Source organism: Procambarus clarkii, chromosome 73 (genome assembly GCF_040958095.1).
Source record: "Procambarus clarkii isolate CNS0578487 chromosome 73, FALCON_Pclarkii_2.0, whole genome shotgun sequence".
Classification (NCBI taxonomy): domain Eukaryota; kingdom Metazoa; phylum Arthropoda; class Malacostraca; order Decapoda; family Cambaridae; genus Procambarus; species Procambarus clarkii.
In genome coordinates, this window is record NC_091222.1 from 25,654,178 (window position 1) to 25,681,825 (window position 27,648).

Consider the following 27,648-nt stretch of genomic DNA (forward strand, 5'->3'; position numbering starts at 1 on the left):
AAGAAGTTCCTGTAAAATAGTCTAATAGGGGGTATAGGTGTTGTGTTAGTTGTCTCTTCGGAGGTTGCATGGCTAGATACCCACACCCACGTACAGATTGGCGAAGCGACTCAACGGCCTGCTGACTCCTTATGTTCCTTGCGCCTTCAGCCTGAAGTCTCCAAAGGAATTTGTGGACTTACTGCGGGGCGCACGGGCCACAGGGATAAGAGCCTCGTTGGACGTAGAATCGCTGTTTACCAACGTACCTGTGGACGAGACAATCGGAATGATAGCCGACAGAGTGTATCGTGATCCAGCCTGTACTCCTCTTGACATGCCAGAAAGTATTCTGAGGAAACTACTCCAAGCTTGTACTAAAGAGGCACCCTTCTTGAGCCCGGATGGGCACATGTATAAGCAAGTAGATGGGGTCGCTATGGGTTCTCCCCTAGGTGTCCTGTTTGCAAACTTCTACATGGGTACCATCGAGCAAAAAGTCTTAGTCGACATGAACTTGAAACCGGCCATATACTGCAGGTATGTTGACGACATTTTTACACAGGTACCTGATGTCAGACATCTGCAGGAGCTGAAGGAGGCATTTGAGCAGAGTTCCGTGCTGCGTTTCACTTACGAGACGGAAAAGGATGGGAAGCTGCCTTTTCTAGATGTAACAGTCATGGAAAAGGGCGGAGGTTTCCACACTGCAGTCTACACAAAGGAAACAAACATAGGAATGTGCCTAAATGCCAACAGCGACTGCCCTGACAGGTACAAGAGGAGTGTTGTTAACGCATACGTCGACCGTGCTCTCAGCCACAGCTCAGAATGGAAGCAAGTCGACGAAGAACTCTGTAGGGTAAGGCAGGTTCTAGTCAATAACGGCTTCTCCAATGGTTTCATCGAAGACATCATAAGAAGGAAAGTGAAAAGCCATGCAACCTCCGAAGAGACAACTAACACAACACCTATACCCCCTATTAGACTATTTTACAGGAACTTCTTTTCCACAGCTCATAAAACAGAGGAAAGGGTCCTGAAAGATATTGTTAATAGAAACGTTATCCCTACAGACAAAAATCAGAGGATACAACTGACGATTTACTATAAAACCAGAAAAACGGCCAGCCTACTCATGAGAAACTCTCCAGACACGAAACAGAACGCTTTAAAAGAGACTAACGTCGTCTATGCCTTCAAATGCCCACTTGGGGACTGTAAGCTCCAAAAAACCCAGTATATAGGCAAGACAACAACATCTCTTTCTAGGCGTTTAACGATGCATAAACAACAGGGCTCCATTAAGGAACATATAATCTCTTCCCATAACCAAACCATCGCCAGAGAAATCCTAGTAAACAACACAGAAATCATCGATAGATACAGCGATAGCAGGCGGCTCGACGTTTGCGAGGCACTACACATCAAGAAGTCAACACCAGCAATCAACAGCCAATTATTGCACAACTATATTCTACCCACCTCAAGACTCCGCTCCAATATAGAAGCATCAAGAAATATGGACCAATAGGCTTTCTACAAACACTTCTATTCAATATCCATTGTTTCGTGTTCTGTCTTGTGTTGATACTTTTAATACCCTATTAATATCCTCTAATGCCACATCATCCTTCCCACCTTACTCAAATGTAATGCCACATCACCCTTCCCACCTCACTCAAATGTAGATATAAAATCAGGGAAACGCAAGTTCTAATCAGTTGTGTATTTGTGAAGTCTTTGAAAATGTAATATATATATATATATATATATATATATATATATATATATATATATATATATATATATATATATATATATATATATATATATATATATATATATATATGTTGTTGAATATGAACGAAAGGGTTAGATTAATGATTCTAACACGAGTCTTTTCAATATTTCTTATGTTTTTCTTCACTGTCGAGGGAAGTTGAAAAATTGACTCTCCACAGTTCATTTTCACACTATTTTCATGGTCTGATGCCTAAGGGATGCGTTTCGCAAGGCACTCCTTACATTTTTAAAGACAAATTTTCCATATGTTGTTGATTTAGCTACTCAGAACGAAATGTCCATGTAGCACGGGCTATGGTGAGCCCGTAACATTTTCCATACTCTGTTAATGCTTATACTGGCTTGGGGTGACGTGATACAGGACATGATTGAGAAGAACAAGTGGATTAATCTTATCCTTACGGTCATATTCTACAACGTATGTTTACAAGAAAGACTGCTCCACAAATTCGTGCATCATGGGATACGTTTCGAACTGATGTAAGCAGGTATAATATATAGTTGTCCAATTAGCAAAAGAAGGTGCCAAACTCAGTATATATGTAGGCAGAGAATTATGTATAGGTTGAAGGTCGACACACACACACAATGATCACCACATTCAAGATTCTCAAGGGAATTAATAGGGTAGATCAAGTTCAAGTTCAAGTATGTTTATTGAGATAAGCAATAAATACATCTCAAAGGGATACAGTAGCTTAGGCTATTTCTACCCCCCTTAGGGTAGATAAAGACAGTCTATTTAACACAAGGGGCACACGCACTTGGAAACACAGGTGGAAACCGAGTACCCAAATGAGCCGCAGAGATATTAGAAAGAACTTTTTTAGTGTCAAGAGTGGTTGACAAATGGAATGCATTAGGCAGTGATGTGGTGAAGGCTGACTCCATACACAGTTTCAAGTGTAGATATGATAGAGCCCAATAGGCTCAGGAACCTGTACACAAGTTGATTGACAGTTGAGAGGCGGGACCAAAGAGCCGAAAAGAGCCAAAGCTCAACCCCCGCAAGCACAACTAGGTAAGGACACACACACACACACACACACACACACACACACACACACACACACACACACACACACACACACACACACACACAGTTCTCACGTGTACCTTCAGACAAACTCTAGACTTGCTACTTCAAGTCTTGGAACATCTTACCTAAGGGAACGCCTGATGTTGTCTGGATTGATGTTCTTTATAATGAAGTTCTGGACGTCAGCAAGAGTAACATCATCCCTGCGGGTGACATCTTTTGGGTCATCCACTGACATCACCACCGCAACTGTTGGCACAGAAACGTTTCCAAAGTTAGTAGATAAATCTACATGTTATATTTTAATTATAAATATGGCAAATATTAGAACGAGACTCAATAACAGTTATAAAAACCTCTGCATCGATAGTGCAGTACAGGGGGGCCTGACGGCTGAGTGGACAGCGTTCGGGATTCGTAGTCCTAGTGCGCGGGGATCGATCCCCGGCGATGGCGGAAACAAATGAGCAAAGTTTCTTTTACCCTGATGCATCTGTTCACCTAGTAGTAAATAGGTACCTGGGAGTTAGACAGCTGCTACGGGCTGCTTCCTGGGGGATGTGTAACAAAGAGGAGGCCTGGTCGAGGACCGGGCCGCGGGGACGCTAAGCCCCGAAATCATCTCAAGATAACCTCACACTAGGCTGGTTAAAGCAGCGGCCGTCCTCACACTAGGCTGGTTAAAGCAGCGGCCGTCCTCACACTAGGCTGGTTAAAGCAGCGGCCGTCCTCACACTAGGCTGGTTAAAGCAGCGGCCGTCCTCACACTAGGCTGGTTAAAGCAGCGGCCGTCCTCCTTAGACACATTCATCAATTTTAACATACTCTGTATTAAACATTGGTTTGTTCTCATATATAAATTAATATTATACATACAAATAGTTGTATGTATAATATATACATACAACTATATACATAGTTGTATGTATAATATATACAAATAATTTATAGTTGGCCGTAGGTTAGGTGTTTAGGTTCTGTTGGCGATTATTTGAATTCGAAGTACGTGGGTGAAGCATTTATAGAATTGTGGTTCGAACAGAGGACGTGAGTGAAGCGTTTGATCCTGAAGCGTTCGGACGTCAGCAGTTGTGTGTAAACCGTTTTTCATTCATAAACAGGGTTTGGCGGCTGTATTAACGAGCTTGGATCTTTGTTTGCGAGGACGGGCTGCGGTAGAGATGGGCCCGTTCTCGACTCACAACTGAGAATTCTGGGTAAAAATTTCGTGTGGGACAGAAATGATTGGGCACATCACCTAATGTACCTGTTCACCTAGCAGTAAGTAAGTACCCAGGAGTTAGTCAGCTTGTGGGGACAGTAATTCCTCCTTGAGAGGGGGGGGAGGGACCTTGATATAAGCCTTAAGTGTATGAATACACCCTGGCTGCCTGTCCCCCCAACACAATTAATTATTAACTACATTCATCAAATTTCATAAAAACAGATTTTCACTAAATGTCATTTATCTTAGGCTATGGATTCCTGCATCAAAATACACAGCTTAAAATTGTACCTAAAAACTCCCATAAATCACATAATCACGATTCCTATATAGAACTGAATGTGTTGTATGTAAGCTGCTTAAACTTACATACAACTCAACAAATTCTCAAAGCACACAGCGCACGATAACTCAAAAGAAACAAGAAAATCTGTGTCAAACACCATTTGGTCACCACTTGGTCCGGGAGACATCTCCCGTCACGCAGGGTGCAGTTGCGCCTCCACAGATCTCCAGTATCATCTTTTGATACTGGTAATGGCTCGAAAGGGCCACCACTTACGGGCTATTCATGCCCGTGCCACCTCTTGAGTGGCTTAATCTTCATCAATCATCAATCAATCAATCTGTGTCAAAACACAGTGTATACAAGACCACAAATGCGAAGCTTCAGGCGGACATAGAACGCCTGTCCACTGCAAAATCAACTTCCTGTCATCCATCCTCAATTCCTCTACACATAGCAACTCCTTGAATGATTCGCTGAGTGTTATCTTATACAAAATGTATAATCTTAATTGAGAGATAAGCAGCCGTCAGCTGTGTATCTCCCAGGATGTGTGATACACAGCTGACGGCTGTGTGTATCCTGTATCCACATCCTGTATTCACATCCTGTATATCTCCCAGGATGTGTAGTATTGGGTGACGCTTGGCACTAGTGAGGATTATAACAGGTGGTAGCGAGACAGCATAGTTCGCATCCTAGTACTGTGGCTACTGAAATAGTCGCACAGTACCCCACCCCCGCTACTTGGACACTGGCACACGCACTCACGCACACGCACACGTTAATGCTTAAGTATACACCTATAAATAAAATATACATATGCCAGCACATGTAAACGGGTTCAATTGTAAATATTACAAAAACCCAGATGATAAGCTAGTCATTGTATCAATGGACTCATGCATAAGAGGCGGGATTCAGGAGTTAGAGCTTTGAACTTTGACAACACAACTGATTATATATATATATGTCGTACCTAATAGCCAGAACGCACTTCTCAGCCTACTATTCAAGGCCCGATTTGCCTAATAAGCCAAGTTTTCATGAATTAATGTTTTTTCGTCTACCTAACCTACCTAACCTAACCTAACCTAGCTTTTTTTGGCTACCTAACCTAACCTTACCTATAAATATAGGTTAGGTTAGGTTAGGTAGGGTTGGTTAGGTTCGGTCATATATCTACGTTAATTTTAACTCCAATAAAAAAAAATTGACCTCATACATAATGAAATGGGTAGCTTTATCATTTCATAAGAAAAAAATTAGAAAAAATATATTAATTCAGGAAAACTTGGCTTATAAGGCAAATCGGGCCTTGAATAGTAGGCCAAAAAGTGAGTTCTGGCTACTAGGTACGACATATATATATATATATATATATATATATATATATATATATATATATATATATATATATATATATATATATATATATATATATATATATATATATAATCCTCTCGTCACAATTCCCATACGTTTTTAAACGGTTTCAATGCACAAATTATATATTTACAATGACTGAAAGTAGGCCTAGATCTTGTTAATGAGTAAATATGTCGCAAATCTTCTAGCAAAAAAAGTATATACAGAAATGGTTATAACTCATAATATAATAAGAATAAATATTAAACCAATCATCTATACTAAATAATAATGTCCAAGATAATGTCGTGTAAATGTGGGTGTTAAAAAAAGGTGACTTGTGAGCTTGGTAATGTTTTCATCGGTCAATTCGACAGTAATTGTGAACAAGTTATGTTGTTGTTTAAGATTCAGCTACTGGGAACAAGAAGTTCCAAGTAGCACGGGCTATGGTGATCCCGTAGTGGACTGACCTGGCACAGGACCGGGCAAGTAGCACGGTCTATGGTGAGCCCGTAGTGGACTTACCTGGCACAGGAGCGGGGCAAGTAGCACGGGCTATGGTGAGCCCGTAGTGGACTTACCTGACACAGGAGCGGGGCAAGTAGCCCGGGCTATGGTGAGCCCGTAGTGGACTTACCTGGCACTGGAGCGGGGCAAGTAGCACGGGCTATGGTGAGCCCGTAGTGGACTTACCTGACACAGGAGCGGGGCAAGTAGCACGGGCTATGGTGAGCCCGTAGTGGACTGACCTGGCACAGGAGCGGGGCAAGTAGCACGGGCTATGGTGAGCCCGTAGTGGACTTACCTGGCACAGGAGCGGGGCAAGTAGCACGGGCTATGGTGAGCCCCGTAGTGGACTTACCTGACACAGGAGCGGGGCAAGTAGCACGGGCTATGGTGAGCCCGTAGTGGACTTACCTGACACAGGAGCGGGGCAAGTAGCACGGGCTATGGTGAGCCCGTAGTGGACTTACCTGGCACAGGAGCGGGGCAAGTAGCACGGGCTATAGTGAGCCCCGTAGTGGACTTACCTGACACAGGAGCGGGGCAAGTAGCACGGGCTATGGTGAGCCCGTAGTGGACTTACCTGACACAGGAGCGGGGCAAGTAGCACGGGCTATGGTGAGCCCGTAGTGGACTTACCTGGCACAGGAGCGGGGCAAGTAGCACGGGCTATGGTGAGCCCGTAGTGGACTGACCTGGCACAGGAGCGGGGCAAGTAGCACGGGCTATGGTGAGCCTGTAGTGGACTTACCTGGCACAGGAGCGGGGCAAGTAGCACGGGCTATGGTGAGCCTGTAGTGGACTGACCTGGCACAGGAGCGGGGCAAGTAGCACAGGCTATGGCGATCCCGTAGTGGACTGACCTGGCACAGGAGCGGGGCAAGTAGCACGGGCTATGGTGAGCCCGTAGTGGACTTACCTGACACAGGAGCGGGGCAAGTAGCACGGGCTATGGTGAGCCCGTAGTGGACTTACCTGACACAGGAGCGGGGCAAGTAGCACGGGCTATGGTGAGCCCGTAGTGGACTTACCTGGCACAGGAGCGGGGCAAGTAGCACGGGCTATGGTGAGCCCGTAGTGGACTTACCTGTCACAGGAGCGGGGCAAGTAGCACGGGCTATGGTGAGCCCGTAGTGGACTTACCTGACACAGGAGCGGGGCAAGTAGCACGGGCTATGGTGAGCCCGTAGTGGACTTACCTGTCACAGGAGCGGGGCAAGTAGCACGGGCTATGGTGAGCCCGTAGTGGACTTACCTGGCACAGGAGCGGGGCAAGTAGCACGGGCTATAGTGAGCCCCGTAGTGGACTTACCTGACACAGGAGCCGGGCAAGTAGCACGGTCTATGGTGAGCCCGTAGTGGCCTTACCTGGCACAGGAGCGGGGCAAGTAGCACGGGCTATAGTGAGCCCCGTAGTGGACTTACCTGACACAGGAGCGGGGCAAGTAGCACGGGCTATAGTGAGCCCCGTAGTGGACTGACCTGGCACAGGAGCGGGGCAAGTAGCACGGGCTATGGTGAGCCCCGTAGTGGACTTACCTGACACAGGAGCGGGGCAAGTAGCACGGGCTATAGTGAGCCCGTAGTGGACTTACCTGACACAGGAGCGGGGCAAGTAGCACGGGCTATGGTGAGCCCGTAGTGGACTTACCTGGCACAGGAGCGGGGCAAGTAGCACGGGCTATAGTGAGCCCCGTAGTGGACTTACCTGACACAGGAGCGGGGCAAGTAGCACGGGCTATGGTGAGCCCGTAGTGGACTTACCTGACACAGGAGCGGGGCAAGTAGCACGGGCTATGGTGAGCCCGTAGTGGACTTACCTGGCACAGGAGCGGGGCAAGTAGCACGGGCTATAGTGAGCCCGTAGTGGACTTACCTGACACAGGAGCGGGGACCAAGTTATGAGCCAGCACGCATTCTTTAACAGCCGGGGTATGGGTGAAGTGAAACAAGGTTGGGGGTAGCAACCTCTACTCAACGTAATTGACTCAAACAGCACGTCTTCCTAAGGTTCCCCAACGTCAGGAAACTGACGTGCTAAAGTGCGTTTATCCTAACCTACCAGAGGACCCAAAACACTAAACGGGACAGTATGTCAATTTCGCGAATCGTTTCCATTTTCTACTACGACGATTTTTGGCCCTAGGTAGAGTATATGTCAAAATGTGACTTGCTATTGGGATGACGGGTTGCCCGCTATACCAATGCTGCAATGTCTCTATTAAGAGCCGGTATTCGACCCAAACGGGAGACTATGTACCCCAAATGAGCTCCTGATGCTCAAGATAGCTTCAGCGTCAAATATCCACACGCGACTTTGAAGCTCTGAGTCCACAGTGCTCCTGTAAATATGCGCAGAAAACCATTCTCGAGTCACTGGAGACATCTCCCGTCACGCAGGGTGCAGCCGCACCTCCACAGATCTCCAGTATCAGCTCTTGATACTGGTAATGGCTCAAAAGGGCCACCACTTACGGGCTATTCATGCCCGTGCCACCTTTTAGGTGGCTTAATCTTCATCAATCATTCCTGGGCGACGGCTAACAGCTACAACACAAACTAGTATCTTCGTCAGACAGCTGGCAAATGAACTTCAGTGGGGATAAATGGTATTAACAAAATAAGATTTCTGCATGGGCGCGCCTCTCTTGCTTCAAACCCAGTGGACAACATGCCCATGTTATCTTGAGGTTATCTTGAGATGATTTCGGGGCTTTAGTGTCCCCGCGGCCCGGTCCTCGACCAGGCCTCCACCCCCAGGAAGCAACCCGTGACAGCTGACTAACACCCAGGTACCTATTTTACTGCTAGGTAACAGGGGCATAGGGATGAAAGAAACTCTGTCCATTGTTTCTCGCCGGCGCCTGGGATCGAACCCAGGACCACAGGATCACAAGTCCAGCGTGCTGTCCGCTCGGCCGACCGGCTCCCCGATCTCGGGGATGCTCGGATGTGGTTGAGCAACCTGTCATCTCACAAAGAACGTCGCTTTTCGCTCGTATGCGTTACATACGGTCCAAAAATTGTCGTACTAGAAACTAGTAGCGGCTGGCGAAAGTGACAATACTTTCCCGTTTTCTGTTTTGGGTCCTCTGGTAGGTTAGGATAAGCGCATTTTAGTACGTCAGTTTCTTGACGTTGGGGGACTTTAGGAGGACAGGTTGGAGTAAGAAAATATCATAGGAGAACCGTATAAATAGACTGCAGCAGCAAAAGTAATAATTACCATAAATTGAGAGCGACGGGTCGCTTCATGCAGGTCGGCGTTCAATCCCCGACCGTCCCCACACGTGGCTTGGCACCATTCCTTTCCCCTCCGTCCCATCCCAAATCCTTATCCTGAACCCTTCCCAGTGCTATATAGTCGTAATGGCTTGGCGCTATCCCCTGCTAACTCCCTCCCTCCTTGTTGTATGTGCGTGGGTATACACATGCGTATACACATGGGTGTGTGTGTATACTTATCAGTACTCTCCTGTACGAGTCATAAATACTCATACGTAAGTAACACAAAAGCGAGTAGCGAATAACACTTAAGTCAGCCAGAGGCTTAGGGCCCGCACAGAAATATCCCTACCCAAAACAAAACAAATAAATACTGCTTACCAATCAGTTTCTACCGGAAAGCAAGGTCTAACTCAGCCTAACTAATCGTGTAGTCCCTGCCCGCCAAACACACACCGAAACTACGACGTTGGTACAACGTTCGAACAAGTTTTAACACCTCCTAACCAGTTATAACAACCAATATAGCAAGTTGTAACAACGTTCTAATACGTCATAAACACGTTAAGCCAAGATGTAACAACTTTATTACAAGTTGTAACAAGCGGAAAATAGAGACAGTTTCGGTTTGTGTTTCCAGGGTTCTACTTTATAATCCAACTATTCTAACATTCAATTTAGAAAGCATCAGAAACAAGACTATAGTAGGCGCGGCCGAAAGAGCCTAATCTCCCTACTTTCCCGTAGTCAGTGACTAGTAAGCACTGATAGATAATAAGAGAGATAGAAATAGCCTAAGCTACTCTATCCCTTTGAGATGTATTTCTTTGACTCAAACATACTTGAGCTTGATAAATATACACTACACGTAGTGATAGGTGAGTGGTGATAGACAGTAGGAGCACTATACTAGCAGGGTGTGTGCCCCGAGCACAGGTGGGCCAGTAGGCTATTTCAAGTAACTGTGAGACCAAATTCATTCGCAAACATTCTTTCACAGTTACGTCAGCAGATGTACTGTTGATCTACAGGGTGTTTGGTCAGGCAGACAGCGCGGAGACCAGCAGACAGCTTGGAGACCAGCAGACTGATGCTGAAGTCATAGATAACGTGGTTCACCCGTCCAAATGCCAGCCAAACCCAGTTGGACTTAACTGGCATGACGCCGCCATCAGCCAGGTCCATGTCGCTACAGGCTCAAAGAATCACGAGGCGATATTTATGCAAATACTGTACTCCACACTACTCCTGGGAGTCGAACCCTGGATTGAGAGGACTGTGGCTCGATAAAACTTGCCATAGACACTGAAATTTGCCAAAAAAAGCTGATGCATATTAGTGGCTTTAGGTATTGTATGTACTAGCTGTATCTATAAATCCAATATTATGTTTGTAACTCTTCTATGTATGTAATTTTACCTGAATAAACATATGATTTAATTTATTTGAATTGAATTGATACATGTTTATTTCTAAACATATATCTTAATTCACAGGAAACAAATTTCTCTTCGCTTTTTTTAGAAGGCATATGTACAATATATTAGTTTCAGTAAACTGATTTTGGGGATCACAATAAACTAAAGTTTACAAGATAAGAATAAGATGCATAATACACTAGAAAATTAAAGCAGAAAAAATAAAATTATAAAATTAATCTGGCATTTGACACTGAAAGACGAGGCTACTGTCTTTGTTTTGCTTACAAAACAAATTTGTTTTTGCTTACAAAACTCAAATAGTGCAGATTTGTAGCACTATTAGGTCTGTACTCGCTTAATTATGCCTGCGGGGGGTTGAGCTTTGGCTCTTTGGTCCCGCCTCTCAAATGTCAGTCTACTGGTGTACAGGTTCCTGAGCCTACTGGGCTCTGAGGCTCCGGGTTCGAAGCCTCAGGGCTCCTTGTGGATTTAAGTGAATCCCAGCTGATTGCCAGGGGCCAGATTCACGAAGCAGTTACGCAAGCACTTACGAACCTGGGGCCAGATTCACGAAGCAGTTACGCAAGCACTTACGAACCTGGGGCCAGATTCATGAAGCAGTTACGCAAGTACTTACGAACCTGTCCATCTTTTCTCAATCTTTGGCGGCTTTGTTTACAATTATTAAACAGTTAATGAGCTCCGAAGCACCAGGAGGCTGTTTATAACAATAACAACAGTTGATTGGCAAGTTTTCATGCTTGTAAACTGTTTAATAAATGTAACCAAAGCCGTCAAAGATTGAGGAAAGATGTACACGTTCGTAAGTGCTTGCGTAACTGCTTCGTGAATCTGGCCCCAGGTTCGTAAGTGCATGCGTAACTGCTTCGCGAATCTGGCCCCAGGTTCGTAAGTGCATGCGTAACTGCTTTGCGAATCTGGCCCCAGGTTCGTAAGTGCTTGCGTAACTGCTTTGCGAATCTGGCCCCAGGTTCGTAAGTGCATGCGTAACTGCTTCGCGAATCTGGCCCCAACTGTTCTGAGTCTGCAGGCAGGACCGTGTTACTGCGCAGACACAGAAGTTCCAGGAAATTCTACTATTTGCCCCTCGGCCCTGTCAAAGCTTTATCCAGCACTGAATACTTACTATCTTGCCTAATTAATCAAGCCTAATCTATTATTTTGCCTATGAGGTTATCTTGAGATGATTTCTGGGCTTAGCGTCCCCGCGGCCCGGTCCATCGACTAGGCCTCCTTTTTGTTACACATCCCCCAGGAAGCAGCCCGTAGCAGCTGTCTAACTCCCAGGTACCTATTTACTGCTAGGATGAACAGGGGCACATCAGGGTAGAAAGAAACTGTCCATTTGTTTCCGCCTCCACCGGGGATCGAACCCGGAACCCTTAGGATTACGAACCCCGAGCGCTGTCCACTCAGCTGTCACTGCTAGGTGAACAGATGTCATTTGGTGAAAGGAAAACGTGCCCAACCATTTCTGCCCCGCACGAGGTAACTTTCCCTGATAACTGATAACTAGATGAGCATTTTCTGCAGCGAGGGCGGACTCTTTCAGTAATTTGGAGTTATTATCAATGCAATTATTAGGTCTAAAGAGTTACATACAAGTTATATCTTGAGATGGTTATCTTGAGATGATTTCGGGCTTTTAGTGTCCCCGCGGCCCGGTCCTCGACCAGGCCTCCACCCCCAGGAAGCAGCCCGTGACAGCTGACTAACACCCAGGTACCTATTTCACTGCTAGGTAACAGGGGCATAGGGTGAAAGAAACTCTGCCCATTGTTTCTCGCCGGCGCGTGGGATCGAACCCAGGACCACAGGATCACAAGTCCAGCGTGCTGTCCGCTCGGCCGACCGGCTCCCTATAGCCACCAATTACAGATGAGTTACCACTAGCTTGTACAGTAACAGTGGTACTTTATTGTCATAAAGGTTACAGTGGTAGCAGGAGTGTCTGTGGCAAGTTACAGTAATGACCTTTGATCGTTACAATGGTGACATTTCAGCATTGTTACAGAGAGCGAGCAAGAGAAAGCGAGAGCGAGCGTGAGAGAGAGAGCGAAAGAGAGTGCAAGAGAAAGAGAGAGCTAGAGAATTAGTATGATCAAGCGACTTACCAGTTCCATCCTTGATACATATTATACACGTGTATATACACAGCCTACATACATATTATACACGTGTATAGACACAGCCTACATACATATTATACACGTGTATAGACACAGCCTACATACATATTATACACGTGTATAGACACAGCCTACATACATATTATACACGTGTATAGACACAGCCTACATACATATTATACACGTGTATAGACACAGCCTACATACATATTATACACGTGTATAGACACAGCCTTCATACATATTATACACGTGTATAGACACAGCCTACATACATATTATACACGTATATAGACACAGCCTACATACACATTATACACGTATATAGACACAGCCTACATACATATTATACACGTGTATAGACACAGCCTACATACATATTATACACGTGTATAGACACAGCCTTCATACATATACACGTGTATAGACACAGTCTACATACATATTATACACGTGTATAGACACAGCCTACATACATATTATACACGTGTATAGACACAGCCTACATACACATTATACACGTGTATAGACACAGCCTACATACACATTATACACGTATATAGACACAGCCTACATACACATTATACACGTGTATAGACACAGCCTACATACACATTATACACAAGTATATAGAGCCACAAAACATGAACAAGCAAGAAGTTTCTCTTCCATCCCCTTTAGGTGCATGTTCATCAAGTTCTTCATGAACTTTCACTCCACACTGGACGTGGGTGTTCCTAATACACACTACCCCCATGTGGTACACAAACATCTAATCACCTGAACTCCAGGAGGCGAGCCCAACAGTTTTATCAGAGTATCAAGTGTTTAACAAATTAACAAATACCGAACATCTCTGATAAATTTAAACCATGAACACTTTTTTTTAAGATATGCGAGGCTACGAACACAAGATCTGATAACTGAGATGAACAGTTCATGAGGAACATCGCTGGATATACATGCTCACCGCTCATAAGTATGAGTTGAGTATGCAGGTCCAGCCTGGAGTCCATACCTAGTTAAACACAAGACAAGATTCCAAAGAGAAGATTCAGAGGTACGCCACCAGACTGGTTCCAGAACTGAGAGGTATGAGCTACGAGGAAAGGCTAAGGGAGCTAAACCTCACGTCCCTAGAAGAGTGAGAGGAGACATGATAACCACCTACAAAATTCAGGGGAATTGACAGGATGGTACAAAAACTCTTTAGCACGGATGGAACACGAACATGGGGACACAGGTGGAAACTTAGTACCCAAATTTATTAAGATATTAGAAAGATTTTTTCAGTATCAGAGTAGTTAACAAATGGAATGCATTAGGCAGTGATGTGGTAGAGACTGACTCCATACACAGTTTCAAATGTAGATTTGATAGAGCCCAATAGGCTCAGGAACCTGTACACCAGTTAATTGACAGATTGCAGAGACGGGACCAAAGAGCCAGAGCTCACCCCCCCCCCCACAGCACAAGCCACACCGGCTACAAACACCTATTAAAGGAACTTGTAATTTACAAGTTGTGAACACCCATTACCCAAGCCTACTGCCCGATAACGAGACAATCTTTTAACAACCAATAATTCTCCCTGTTGTATAATACAGTTTTCCAAAAACATACATGAAATTTTGTATCACTGGTGTATACAGAAATATATATTCATATAGTGGTTGTAGACGTAATTTGTTTTTAATCTTTCCCAGCGTATTAGCGTTACTAATCAGTTACAGCAAATTGATTTTTATTAGTAATAGGCTTTGGTATACAACATATTGAACAGGTTCAATAGTTTTACTTATCAATTCAATATGACGAATTATTATAGTGTGTAGAGCAAAGGCTATGAAGCTAAGACTTAAGCTAGTCTTAAGAAAACAGCTAGAAAATCACTAAGTCTAGCCTATAAGTCTAACCCATTAGTCTGCAAACTCTGGATAGAGCATAAGAACATAAACAGATAATTAGTTTATACAACAAAGATAAACAGGTAAAAGTATATACAAAATGAGCTATAAGAAGAATGTTGGATAGTTAGATAGAGTTAATATATACTATGAATGAAGTTGGTTTTGTTCGGATTCGTTCTCGACCCCCAATCTAGCATTCCGGGTTCGAATCCCGGACGGGACAGAAATGGTTGGGCACATTTCTTTTCGCCTAATGCACCTGTCCACCTAGCAGTAAGTAGATACCCAGGAGTTAGTCAACTTCTTGTGGGGTTGGTAATTGTACGTCCCACTTCTATATCTATAGAACCCTATATCTATATATATATATATATATATATATATATATATATATATATATATATATATATATATATATATATATATATATATATATATAGTTATGGTTTTATCAACTTTATACTCATGCTTTAATGCTCTTTAAGTGTCACTCTCTTCTTGGCTATCATTAATAAACCAATGATTTAGTTCTGTCTCTGTCTGTCTTTCACTCTCTCTCTCTCTCTCTCTGTCTGTCTCTCTCTCTCTCCGTCTGTCTGTCTCTCTCTCTCTCCGTCTGTCTGTCTGTCTCTCTCTCCGTCTGTCTCTCTCTCCGTCTGTCTCTCTCTCCGTCTGTCTCTCTCTCCGTCTGTCTGTCTCTCTCTCTCTCTCTCTCTCTGTCTCTCTCTCTCTCTCTCTCTCTCTCTCTCTCTCTCCGTTTGTCTCTCTCTCTCTCTCTCTCTCTCTCTCTCTCTCTCTGTCTCTCTCTCTCTCTCTCTCTCTCTCTCTGTCTCTCTCTGTCTCTCTCTCTCTCTCTCTCTCTCTCTCTCTCTCTCTCTCTCTCTCTCTCTCTCCGTTTGTCTCTCTCTCTCTCTCTCTCTCTCTCTCTCTCTCTCTCTCTCTCTCTCCGTCTCTCTCTCTCTCTCTCTCTCTCTCTCTCTCTCTCTCTCTCTCTCTCTCTCTCTCTCTCTCTCTCTCTCCGTCTCTCTCTCTCTCGCTCCGTCTGTCTGTCTCTCTCTCCGTCTGTCTCTCTCTCTCTCTCTCTCTCTCTCTCTCTCTCTCTCTCTCTCTCTCTCTCTCTCTCTCTCTCTCTCCGTCTCTCTCTCTCTCTCTCTCTCTCTCTCTCTCTCTCTCTCTCTCTCTCTCTCTCTCTCTCCGTCTCTCTCTCTCTCTCTCTCTCTCTCTCCGTCTCTCTCTCTCTCTCTCTCTCTCTCTCTCTCTCTCTCTCTCTCTCTCTCTCTCTCTCTCTGTGTCTCTCTGTCTCTCTCTCTCTCGCTCCGTCTGTCTGTCTCTCTCTCCGTCTGTCTCTCTCTCTCTCTCTCTCTCTCTCTCTCTCTCTCTCAACTAAATCTAAATTTATTACATTTCAATAAAAAACTAGTCTTGCATTATTAAAAAAAATATTAAATTTCAGATTAGGCTTCAAAAAGTGACCAAAATACAATTGAAAATGTCGTTAACAAACACACATGTTTTAACTTAAGATTCAAATATTAGTAAAACTAGTAATTGTTAAGAATTAAATATAAGTAAAACTACTAATACTTAAGAATGAAATATAAGTAAAACTACTAATTCTTAAGAATCAAATATTAGTTAAAGTTATATGAATATAAATCAGCTTTTCTCACTTACCAATGACAAGGATACAGGACAATCCTCCGGTGGCCCAGAGGATGGTGCTAGAATACTGGCAGAGGCGCGCCACCGACATGGCTCCTCACAACACCACAAGCGCACTGCTGAGCTGCTCGCCCACGACTGACGCTCCTCAGACCTGTTGCTCGGGCCGGGAGGTGGCTGCCGGCGCTCTTCCACCCACGTTGTCGTACCGCATTAAGATATCTAGATTAAGGACCTGCCCGAAACGCTGCGCTTACTAGTGGCTTTACATGATTGTAATTACTATCCTATGTATCCTCACAATCCCAATGTATCTTCTTGTATATAAATAAATAAATAAATAAATATTCACTCATTTACCCACGTTGTCGTACCGCATTCACTCATTTACCCACGTTGTCGTACCGCACTCACTCATTTACCCACGTTGTCGTACCGCACTCACTCACACCCACCTGTGTATGATAATAATAATAAACATAGAAATCACATTAACGTGAAATTATAATCACGTTATTGTGATTTGTGTGTGTATTGAAGTAGGTAGAATTATTGGGAGGCCAGAGTGCTTGGGGGGGATTGTGTGGGAGCCTAGCAACCCTCATAAGTGCAGTAGTACTTCAGGCTGCAATAATTTTATCTCGTGGTGCAGTTGGCTAGAACCTGTCTGGGAATACTCAGTGCACGGGTTCGATATCCTTCAAGGCCCTTGTGGATTTGTTCAAATAATGAGTTACAAACATAATGTTGGATTTCTAGAGCTGGTATATACTACGCCTTAAGCCTAAACATCTTATGGTACAGCTAGTGAAACGTATGATATATATATGCCTATGGGGGTCTGACGGCTGAGTGGACAGCGCTCGGGGTTCGTAGTCCTAAGATTCCGGGTTCGATCCCCGGTGGAGGTGGAAACAAATAGGCCAGGTTTTTTTTACCCTGATGCTCCTGTTTACCTAGCGGTAAATAGGTACCTGGGTGTTAGTCAGCTGTCACGGGCTGCTTCCTGGGGGTGGAGGCCTGGTCGAGGACCGGGCCGCGGGGACACTAAAGCCCCGAAATCATCTCAAGATAACCTCAAGATAACCATAGTACAAACATTGACGTAAAAGGCAATTCGATAGTTGTATTTGGTACAATTCAATTTATAGTCCGAAAAAATAAAGCTAAAACCCGTTAAATATTCCTAAGCCTAGTATATGTATCATACTAGTCCTAGAATAGTACATTTATGTACTATACTAGGTCAAGTATAGCACATATATGTACTATATATAGCCTAGTCTAGCACATATATGTACTATACTATAGTCCTCAGATAGCGTGTATGAAGTCTAGGAATATTAGGCTTTAGTTTATTTTTGAGATATATACAAGAGTTGTTACATTCTTGTACAGTTAGTTTAGGTTGTCATTACAACAATATACCTTTTCATGTTACCTGATATATTAGCTTAAGGACCTGCCCAAAACGCTATAAGTGTTTGCATGAATGTAAAATAATATCTCCAAGCTTCGTCTTGAGGCAAAGCTCAACGCCTTAAGTCATATTGATGCTCTGTCCACAGACATTCTCTCTCTCAAATCATATACACTGATGGTTCCCTACACCACCCCACGGGTGCAGCTGGAAGTGCAGTTGTCCTGACAATGGGATGATGGCTTGTACTTTGAGTGGGGAGTCAGTCTAAACAACTGTACCCATCAGACAAAACTATTTGTCTTGCTTTTTGCACTGAAATGTGTACAAGTCTCCAAACTTGGTACATTACTTGTAAGTGACTCTCTATCAACCTTAATTGCTCTCAACTCTTTAAGACATAACTGTAACATGCTCGTGTCTGAGGCTAGACACAAATACAACAAAATTATTAATGATGGTAACAGAGTCCATTTCATGTGGACTCCATCTCATGTTGGCCTCCTAATGCATGATACAGCTGATGAGTTAGCCAAAGAATTTGCCTTTAAAGGAGAAATTGAGTATAACCTTGGATTGCCAATAAGCAGTCTGAGAGCAATAGTACATCAAGAACTTCAACAAAATCTTGTTGATCTGAGGCAAAGTGAAATAGACACCAGTAATTCCATCTATCATCATACTATCATGCAAGAGGAGCTACACATCTATGGATCATCCCATAAAATCAGCAGACTTCTAGATGTTACTACTGCTCGGCTGAGACTCGGTTACAAATATCTCTGGGAATTCTTATTATCTGCTGATATAGACCTAACCAAACTGTGTCAACAAAATTATTCGCACACCCTCCGTCACTATGTAATGGAGTGCTGAAAGATACGTGAATTCAGAGACAATTCTATAACCAATGTTTCAACAATGTGTAAATATTTCATTCAAATTGATCTGCAAATAGGAATCTTAGCCAAATATCTCAAGTTTGCTAACTGTAGGTAGTAACTAAGTGATTGTAGCCTATCCACCGCTGCCCACTGGATGGGGGGCGGTGTGCAGGACAAACATATCAATTGTGACACTATGATTGATTGATAAAGATTAAGCCACCCAAGAGGTGGCACGGGCATGAATAGCTCGTAAGTGGTGGCCCTTATGAGCCATTACCAGTATCAATAGATGATACTGGAGATCTGTGGAGGTGCGACTGCACCCTGCGTGACGGGAGATGTCTCCTGTGTGTGACACTAGCTCTCCACATATGTCAGTTGCTTAATTTAGACACTGTACTTGTGGTCGATCTCGAACCCATTGTTGATGTAACGATGGGCATTTTATTTTATAACTAGTTCATCAAGATTGTAACTTGCTTAGCTAAATGAATTGTGGGGTTCAGTCCCTGAACCCATTATGTGCCTCTGTAACCCTTTCCACTATCACCCACAAGGATGAGTATGGGGTGCATAATAAATGAACTAAACTAACTTATGTAATCTCACTAGCCCATTGTACCTTCTTGCAAATAAATTATTAGTATTATTAAATAAATACAAAGCCTATTCCGGTTTGTCTAAATCCAATAGTCATGATGTCTACTTTCTAATTGTCCATTATGTCATATATGTACTATGGTGCTCATCGTTACTATATGTACAGTACTAACAAAGCAGGAGGATATCTTGAGATGATGTCTAGCTCCCTGGTACCTATTTACTGCTAGGTGAAAGCATCAGGGTGGAAAGGAAACTCTGCCCATTTGTTTTTGCCTTCACCGGGGATCGAACCCGGAACCTCAGGACTACGAATCTCGAGCTGCTGTCCACTCAGCTGTCAGCGGCCCCTTAAATAAAATCACAGCCCACAGGATGGGGTTGATAGATGTTAATCTTCTTGTTTGAGGAGCTGTTCACTTGAGACAGTTAAGCAAGTCCCAGCTGTGTCTGGGTACAAGTGACAGGATGAACAACCCAGTGGGTTTTCTTCCTATTGGGGAGTGTTGTACATGCTGCTATGGCAGTGTGTCCACTCACAGGATGAGTGGCGCTGCCCAATACTGTCACTATGGCGGTGTGTCCCCTCATAGGATGAGTGGCGCTGCCCAATACTGTCACTATGGTGGTGTGTCCACTCACAGGATGAGTGGCGCTGCCCAATACTGTCACTATGGCGGTGTGTCCACTCACAGGATGAGTGGCGCTGCCCAATACTGTCACTATGGCGGTGTGTCCCCTCATAGGATGAGTGGCGCTGCCCAATACTGTCACTATGGCGGTGTGTCCCCTCATAGGATGAGTGGCGCTGCCCAATACTGTCACTATGGTGGTGTGTCCATTCACAGGATGAGTGGCGCTGCCCAATACTGTCACTATGGCGGTGTGTCCCCTCACAGGATGAGTGGCGCTGCCCAATACTGTCACTATGGCGGTGTGGCCACTCACAGGATGAGTGGCGCTGCCCAATACTGTCACCATGGTGGTGTGTCCACTCACAGGATGAGTGGCGCTGCCCAATACTGTCACTATGGCGGTGTGTCCACTCACAGGATGAGTGCCGCTGCCCAATACTGTCACTATGGCGGTGTGTCCACTCACAGGATGAGTGACGCTGCCCAATACTGTCACTATGGCGGTGTGTCCACTCACAGGATGAGTGACGCTGCCCAATACTGTCACTATGGCGGTGTGTCCACTCACAGGATGAGTGCCGCTGCCCAATACTGTCACTATGGCGGTGTGTCCACTCACAGGATGAGTGACGCTGCCCAATACTGTCACTATGGCGGTGTGTCCACTCACAGGATGAGTGACGCTGCCCAATACTGTCACTATGGCAGTGTGTCCACTCACAGGATGAGTGGCGCTGCCTAATACTGTCACTATGGCGGTGTGTCCACTCACAGGATGAGTGACGCTGCCCAATACTGTCACTATGGCGGTGTGTCCCCTCACAGGATGAGTGACGCTGCCCAATACTGTCACTATGGCAGTGTGTCCACTCACAGGATGAGTGGCGCTGCCTAATACTGTCACTATGGCGGTGTGTCCCCTCACAGGATGAGTGGCGCTGCCCAATACTGTCACTATGGCAGTGTGTCCCCCTCACAGGATGAGTGACGCTGCCCAATACTGTCACTATGGCAGTGTGTCCACTCACAGGATGAGTGACGCTGCCCAATACTGTCACTATGGCGGTGTGTCCACTCACAGGATGAGTGACGCTGCCCAATACTGTCACTATGGCGGTGTGTCCACTCACAGGATGAGTGGCGCTGCCCAATACTGTCACTATGGCAGTGTGTCCACTCACAGGATGAGTGGCGCTGCCCAATACTGTCACTATGGCGGTGTGTCCCCTCACAGGATCCTCCTGTTTAGATAATACTGTGCTTACAGGATCCATGTGTGCCATCATACATATATTGACATAATGGACATTTAAAAAGTATAATTTGGTACCATTGAATTTGGATAATCCGGAAGAGGTTTTATATTTATGCTGCTAATAAAACCTAACCTAATAAAAACATGCTAATAGACCCAACCTAGGTCTATTTTATGTTATATAAGGCCTAGTATGGTACATATATGTGCTATACTAAGCCTAGGAATATTTAAGTTTGCTTATCAGCTATATTTTTCCAACCTATAAAATGAACAATACAAAATTCTACTGTCTAATTGTCTATTACGTCCATATATGTACGATGGTGCACATAGTCACAAAAAGTACAATCTAAACAAGAGAATGGGTTGACATTTGTGTATGCACAACTGGGGGGGAATGGGGAGGTCCGACATGAACCACAGTAGTACAGTAGTACAGTCTGGTTCACTCTCGACTAACAAGCGCGAATTCCGGGGACAGAAATGGTTGGGAGTGTTTCCTATCACCTAATGCCCTTGTTTACATAGCAGTAAACAGGTATCCAGGAGTTAGTCATCCTCTTGTGGGGTTGCATCCTGGTGAGGATCAGTAGTTCCACCTTGTGTCTCGCTCTCACTCTACTTGAAAAAGGAGAAGCGTATGGTAGCACAGGGGTCAGGACACAGAGATGCACTTTGAGTGGATGAGGAGGGCATGCTTGCCTCATTGCATTGAGACAGGCCTCACTGTCCAGGAGGAAGGCATAGAAGTGGGCACAGTAGCATGCCACAGGGAGGCTTACCAAGGGTGTCCACCGGGCCATGAAGGAGGGAACAGGTAATGGGGAGGTGGGCTTATAAATTAGTTAATGGGGACATGTGTTCCTGACCCCTCTCAGCATCGTTCAGTTTAGGAAGAAACCCGTGGGGTCTGGCAGGTCATGTACCTTATGTGTAAAGGCAATAGCACTGAGGTAGGAGTGAAGGGTTTTTATCTTGAGGTTATCTTGAGATGATTTCGGGGCTTTAGTGTCCCCGCGGCCCGGTCCTCGACCAGGCCTCCACCCCCAGGAAGCAGCCCGTGACAGCTGACTAACACCTAGGTACTTATTTTACTGCTAGGTAACAGGGGCATAGGGTGAAAGAAACTCTGCCCATTGTTTCTCGCCGGCACCTGGGATCGAACCCAGGACCACAGGATCACAAGTCAAGAGTGCTGTCTGCTCGGCCGACCGGCTCCCTACTCTATGCAGTGCAGTAGACCAAGCTGTGCTGTAGGAGGCTCCGCAGGAAGTTGGCTCTGTCTTTCCAACTTCGAAGTTTCCTCACACCGGCTATTCTTTGGCTATACCCACTTCAAAGTTCACCCAAAGAGTATCTTGTCCTATATTTAATTCATTCATTCAGTTGGCCATCAGGCCAACCAAGTGGCAGGGAGCCACTACCAGCTAACACGCCGCCTGGCAATGACTGCGTGCTCACCCCTCTTGGCTTCACCAGCCCTCTGTGTAGACAGTTTAAGGTTTCACGGATAAGGTAGCCGGATGCGGAGAGATGGCGACCGGGATGGCTGACGGTCATTAACACCCGAGGATTTGATGGGTTATGAAAAAGAGCGTTACAGAATAAAAATTTTTACCTGGGAGGTCACTGATAATCACCTTACCTTACCCAGGTGGTGAAGGGAAGGAAACTATAAGGAGAAAGTGCCAAGCCATTATAAGCTCATTTATAAAACTCAACATAAGCATATTATATTTATTTTACACACACCAATCATTTAACTACTAGGTACCCAATCACTGCCGGGTGAACACAGGCATACATTTAAGGATTGGCACCTAGTCAATCCTCACCGGCCAAAATACAAACCAAGCCCAAATTGCTCGCAAAGCGCTAGGCGAGCATACAGTATTACCAAAGGGACCGGTGTGTGTACTAATTTTCAACACTTTCTACGACATAAATATCTCAAATGACACCCTAGTGCATAATTTAGAAACAAAAAAAAGTGAAAACAACTTAGTGATATTGAAATTGTTACAAAAATATTCACAGGAACTCTTGGCACTCACCTGGCCTGGGCAACTCTAGCGGGACACCTGCAGCACGAACGCTTATTAATCTAAAGCATCACTTTAGAAAGTGAAGCGACGACAACATTTCCCTCCGTCCTGGACCATTCTCAAGTTGACTGTGAATGGTTCACAATCGACTTATCAACCAAATACCACAACCAGGTATCAACCAGACTTGAGAATGGTCCAGGACAGACCGAAACATCTTCGTCGCTTCACTTTCTAGAGTGTAACTTGGTCAACATATTCCAGCCACGTTATTCTGACTCCTTGTCTACATCACTTTATTTAATTCTTCCATCAAGATCAAAGTATCATACAATCTATTTGTATTATTTTCCTGTGATCAGGGAATGTATTTTAACAATAGGAGAAATATAAATTTCAATTTATTTATTCGCGCACATGAGGGTTGTCATATAGAGTAATCAGCCCATGGTTAATGATTAAAATAATTAATGTGTATTTAAAAATTTAATCATGGTTTGAAAAAGTATATACATGACCTAGTTAATAGCAAACAACAATGGGAGAAAAAAAATTAATTTTAACATGCTGAAATTTCATTTTCACAAACAAAAAACAACAAAACAAATTGGCATCAGCACAAAATGACGAGAATAAAATTGACATAAAAATAGTTCATGGTAAAATTCTTTCAATATACTATATAACTAAGCAAGAGTTAAGATCATCACATAGTCAACATTACCGGCGTATAAAAATAAAATACCATCAAATTTTCTTCTATACAAATCTCAAGATGATCAATCTCAGGATAGCATCTCAAGATAGCATCTCAGGATAGCATCTCAAGATAGCATCTCAGGATAGCATCTCAAGATAGCATCTCAAGATAGCATCTCAGGATAGCATCTCAGGATAGCATCTCAAGATAGCATCTCAAGATAGCATCTCAGGATAGCATCTCAAGATAGCATCTCAAGATAGCATCTCAAGATAGCATCTCAAGATAGCATCTCAAGATAGCATCTCAAGATAGCATCTCAAGATAGCATCTCAAGATAGCATCTCAAGATAGCATCTCAGGATAGCATCTCAAGATAGCATCTCAAGATAGCATCTCAAGATAGCATCTCAAGATAGCATCTCAGGATAGCATCTCAAGATGCTATCATTATGCACCGGAGGTTATACAAGAGACCTCTCTCTCACATACATTGATTTTCTGTAGTTTTTAACTTAACCCTTTTTTTTTATATATTTTTCATCATAACATTTAATATTTAATGTCTTTTTCACTTGTATATTTAGTATTATTCATTAAAATACAACAATTATACCATTTACAATCAGACCTACCAACATTATTTTTGGGAGGGTGTATTCAATGAAGAAATAATAATACATTTTCTTTTTGCCCTAATATCATGTATATTATACAACACTACATGATTCAATGCAATATAATATTTTAATATTGGGTACATTTGGCTCATTCTTTTTTTCACAAACCACTGCTTTCATAAAGTATCTATGGCAGGCGATGAGTCTCAATAATGTGGCTAAATTATGTTGACCAGACCACACACTAGAAGGTGAAGGGACGACGACGTTTCGGTCCGTCCTGGACCATTCTCAAGTCGATTGTGTGATTTACAAAATCAACTTGAGAATGGTCCAGGACGGACTGAAACGTCGTCGTCCCTTCACCTTCTAGTGTGTGGTCTGGTCATCAAAGTATCTATGGCAATTGTAAATCATTGTGATTATAAATTATAGATATACTGTAACAGATATCATGAAATAAAAATTATTTCTATAAATTGTATAGCTCTCAAGACCTGCGGTGAATTTCTTCCCTCATGTTATCAACCACCTGCATATCTTCCTTAAGAACGCAGACCACCGCCTGAAGTGCATCGTGCTGCCAAGACATGTACTGTGAAACATCCTTCTCCTTGTCACTAACGAGCCCATAGCGTTGTGCTCCTCGAGAGCTTCCAGGTTTCACCGACATCTGAGCCATCAGTTCATTCAAACATCCCTGCAACATTGAAAGCTCTCGGTTAAAATGGCGGGACAAGTTGTACTGTACCTTGAGGTGCTTCCGGGGCTTAGCTTCCCCACGGCCTGGTTGTCGACCAGGTCACCTGTACATGCCAATAACAAATTACACTGATATTTACCCAGATCTTCTGAGAAAATTTAAGCCATGAGAGTAATGAAACATCTGTCTTTCTCTCTCTGGGGGGCACCTCCACTGAGCTTAGGGCATTACACAAAAGTAGACATCTTCTTGAGGTTATCTTGAGATGATTTTGGGGCTTAGCGTCCCTCCTTTTTGTTACACATCCCCAGGAAGCAGCCTGCAGCAGCTGTCTAACTCCCAGGTACCTATTTACTGCTAAGTGAACAGGGACATCAGGGACAGGGTGAAAGAAACACTGACCATTTGTTGCCGCCTCCACCGGGGAACGAACCCGGAACCTTAGGACTACGAATCCCGAGTGCTGTCCACTCGGCTGTCAGACCCCCTATCATAACAGACTTCTGTGACTATCTCATGCCAAGTGCCCAAGACAAAATAAAAGAGGTTGTCAGCAGCTAAGATGAGTTTGAGGTTATCTTGAGATGCTTTCAGGGCTTTTTAGTGTCCCCGCGGCCCGGTTCTTGACCAGGCCTCCACCCCCAGGAAGCAGCCCGTGACAGCTGACTAACACCCAGGTACCTATTTTTACTGCTAGGTAACAGGGGCATAGGGTGAAGGAAGGACCCACAGGATCACAAGTCCAGTGTGCTGTCCGCTTGGCCGACCGGCTCCCAAACCTCATAATATAACCAAAGTGGCAAAATTAACCTGAACTTGAAGGAAGCAGGGTCCATCACAGAAGTGAAGACTGAATTTGGCAGAGGTACCACAAATGGCCCTTACAAGCACTCAAATAGGGAACTCGAGAAGAAGGCAAGCTCCATTATAAAGTCATATACAGTATGACTTGATATCAAGGCGTATACATGAAAGAAAAACTCCAGCAAAATATCCAAAGCAGCATGCCACCACTTCATCCAACCATGTGATTCATACGTCAGGCTGCGAGCAACCGCGTCCAACAGCCTGGTTGACCAGTCCAGCAACGAGGAGGCCTGGTCGACGACCTGGGCCGTGGGGACGCTAAGCCCCGGAAACACTTCAAGGTAACAGGTAACTAACCAGGATTAAAGATGTCAATGTTTCTGTTAAATATTCACTCTTAACAAAATGATTCTCTCTAGTCTTATACCGACTGTGTTGTGCACTCTATGCACTCAATCCCTGCTGCCTTACACTCTAACCATTTCTCTCTGCCTTCTAGGTGTTCCACTCCTACTACTTTCAAATTCATTCACATAGTCTCTTAACAATTCAATCATCCATTAATTCTAACCATCTCCATACACTCTTAATCTTAGGATTTGCTGAATTTTTTTTATTCCATATCCTTCCATGACATTCATCCCTTACTCTGTTCACAAATGCACCTTAGATTGATCATTATCACAGCTGTAATTCATGATTAATCATGCCTATGACATACCAGCATATCACAACTGTACATAATGGTAGGAACTAATACCCTTCATGATGCTCTCCAGACACCTGCTAAATACCTGCCTGATGGGGTTCTGGGAGTTATTCTACTCCCCAAGCCTGGCCCGAGGCCAGGCTTGACTTGTGAGAGTTTGGTCCACCAGGCTGTTGCTTGGAGCGGCCCGCAGGCCCACATATACCTGCTTGATGGGGTTCTGGGAGTTCTTCTACTCCCCAAGCCCGGCCCGAGGCCAGGTTTGACTTGTGAGAGTTTGGTCCACCAGGCTGTTGCTTGGGGCGGCCCGCAGGCCCACATATACCTGGTTGATGGGGTTCTGGGAGTTCTTCTACTCCCCAAGCCCGGCCCGCAGGCCAGGCTTGACTTGTGAGAGTTTGGTCCACCAGGCTGTTGCTTGGAGCGGCCCGCAGGCCCACATATACCTGGTTGATGGGGTTCTGGGAGTTCTTCTACTCCCCAAGCCTGGCCCGAGGCCAGGCTTGACTTGTGAGTCACCTCTCCTGCCTACTTTATTATTCCCAGCCAGGGATTAATATGACATCAACCACCTTACTTTTCTGACTTACTTTACTCTCAACTTCTCCTGCACAAAATCTTATTTGGACAATTACAGAGCCCAGGTATTTAAACTTGTCAACCACTTCTAGGATCTCTCCGTTTAC

General features: G+C 44.4%; 2 protein-coding genes across 8 annotated transcripts in view; both read right to left on the minus strand.

Annotated features, from left to right (window-relative positions):
* The window catches only part of LOC123774175 (putative N-acetylated-alpha-linked acidic dipeptidase), a 43,315-nt gene extending 26,569 nt beyond the window's left edge, over nucleotides 1-16,746 (minus strand). The window contains exons 1-2 of the mRNA XM_069312715.1: nucleotides 16,591-16,746; nucleotides 2,950-3,073 (exon numbers count right to left, since the gene is read on the minus strand). Coding sequence (XP_069168816.1) covers nucleotides 2,950-3,073; nucleotides 16,591-16,669 — 203 coding nt within the window. The 5' untranslated portion in view covers nucleotides 16,670-16,746. The remainder of the gene's footprint in view (nucleotides 1-2,949; nucleotides 3,074-16,590) is intronic.
* A 7,148-nt stretch (nucleotides 16,747-23,894) lies between these two features.
* Nucleotides 23,895-27,648, minus strand: part of LOC123774172 (nucleoporin p54) — an 80,257-nt gene continuing 76,503 nt past the window's right edge. For all 7 annotated transcript variants that reach the window (XM_069312721.1, XM_069312718.1, XM_069312719.1 and 4 more), the window contains one exon: nucleotides 23,895-25,443. In XM_069312721.1, coding sequence (XP_069168822.1) covers nucleotides 25,234-25,443 — 210 coding nt within the window. In that variant the 3' untranslated portion in view covers nucleotides 23,895-25,233. The remainder of the gene's footprint in view (nucleotides 25,444-27,648) is intronic.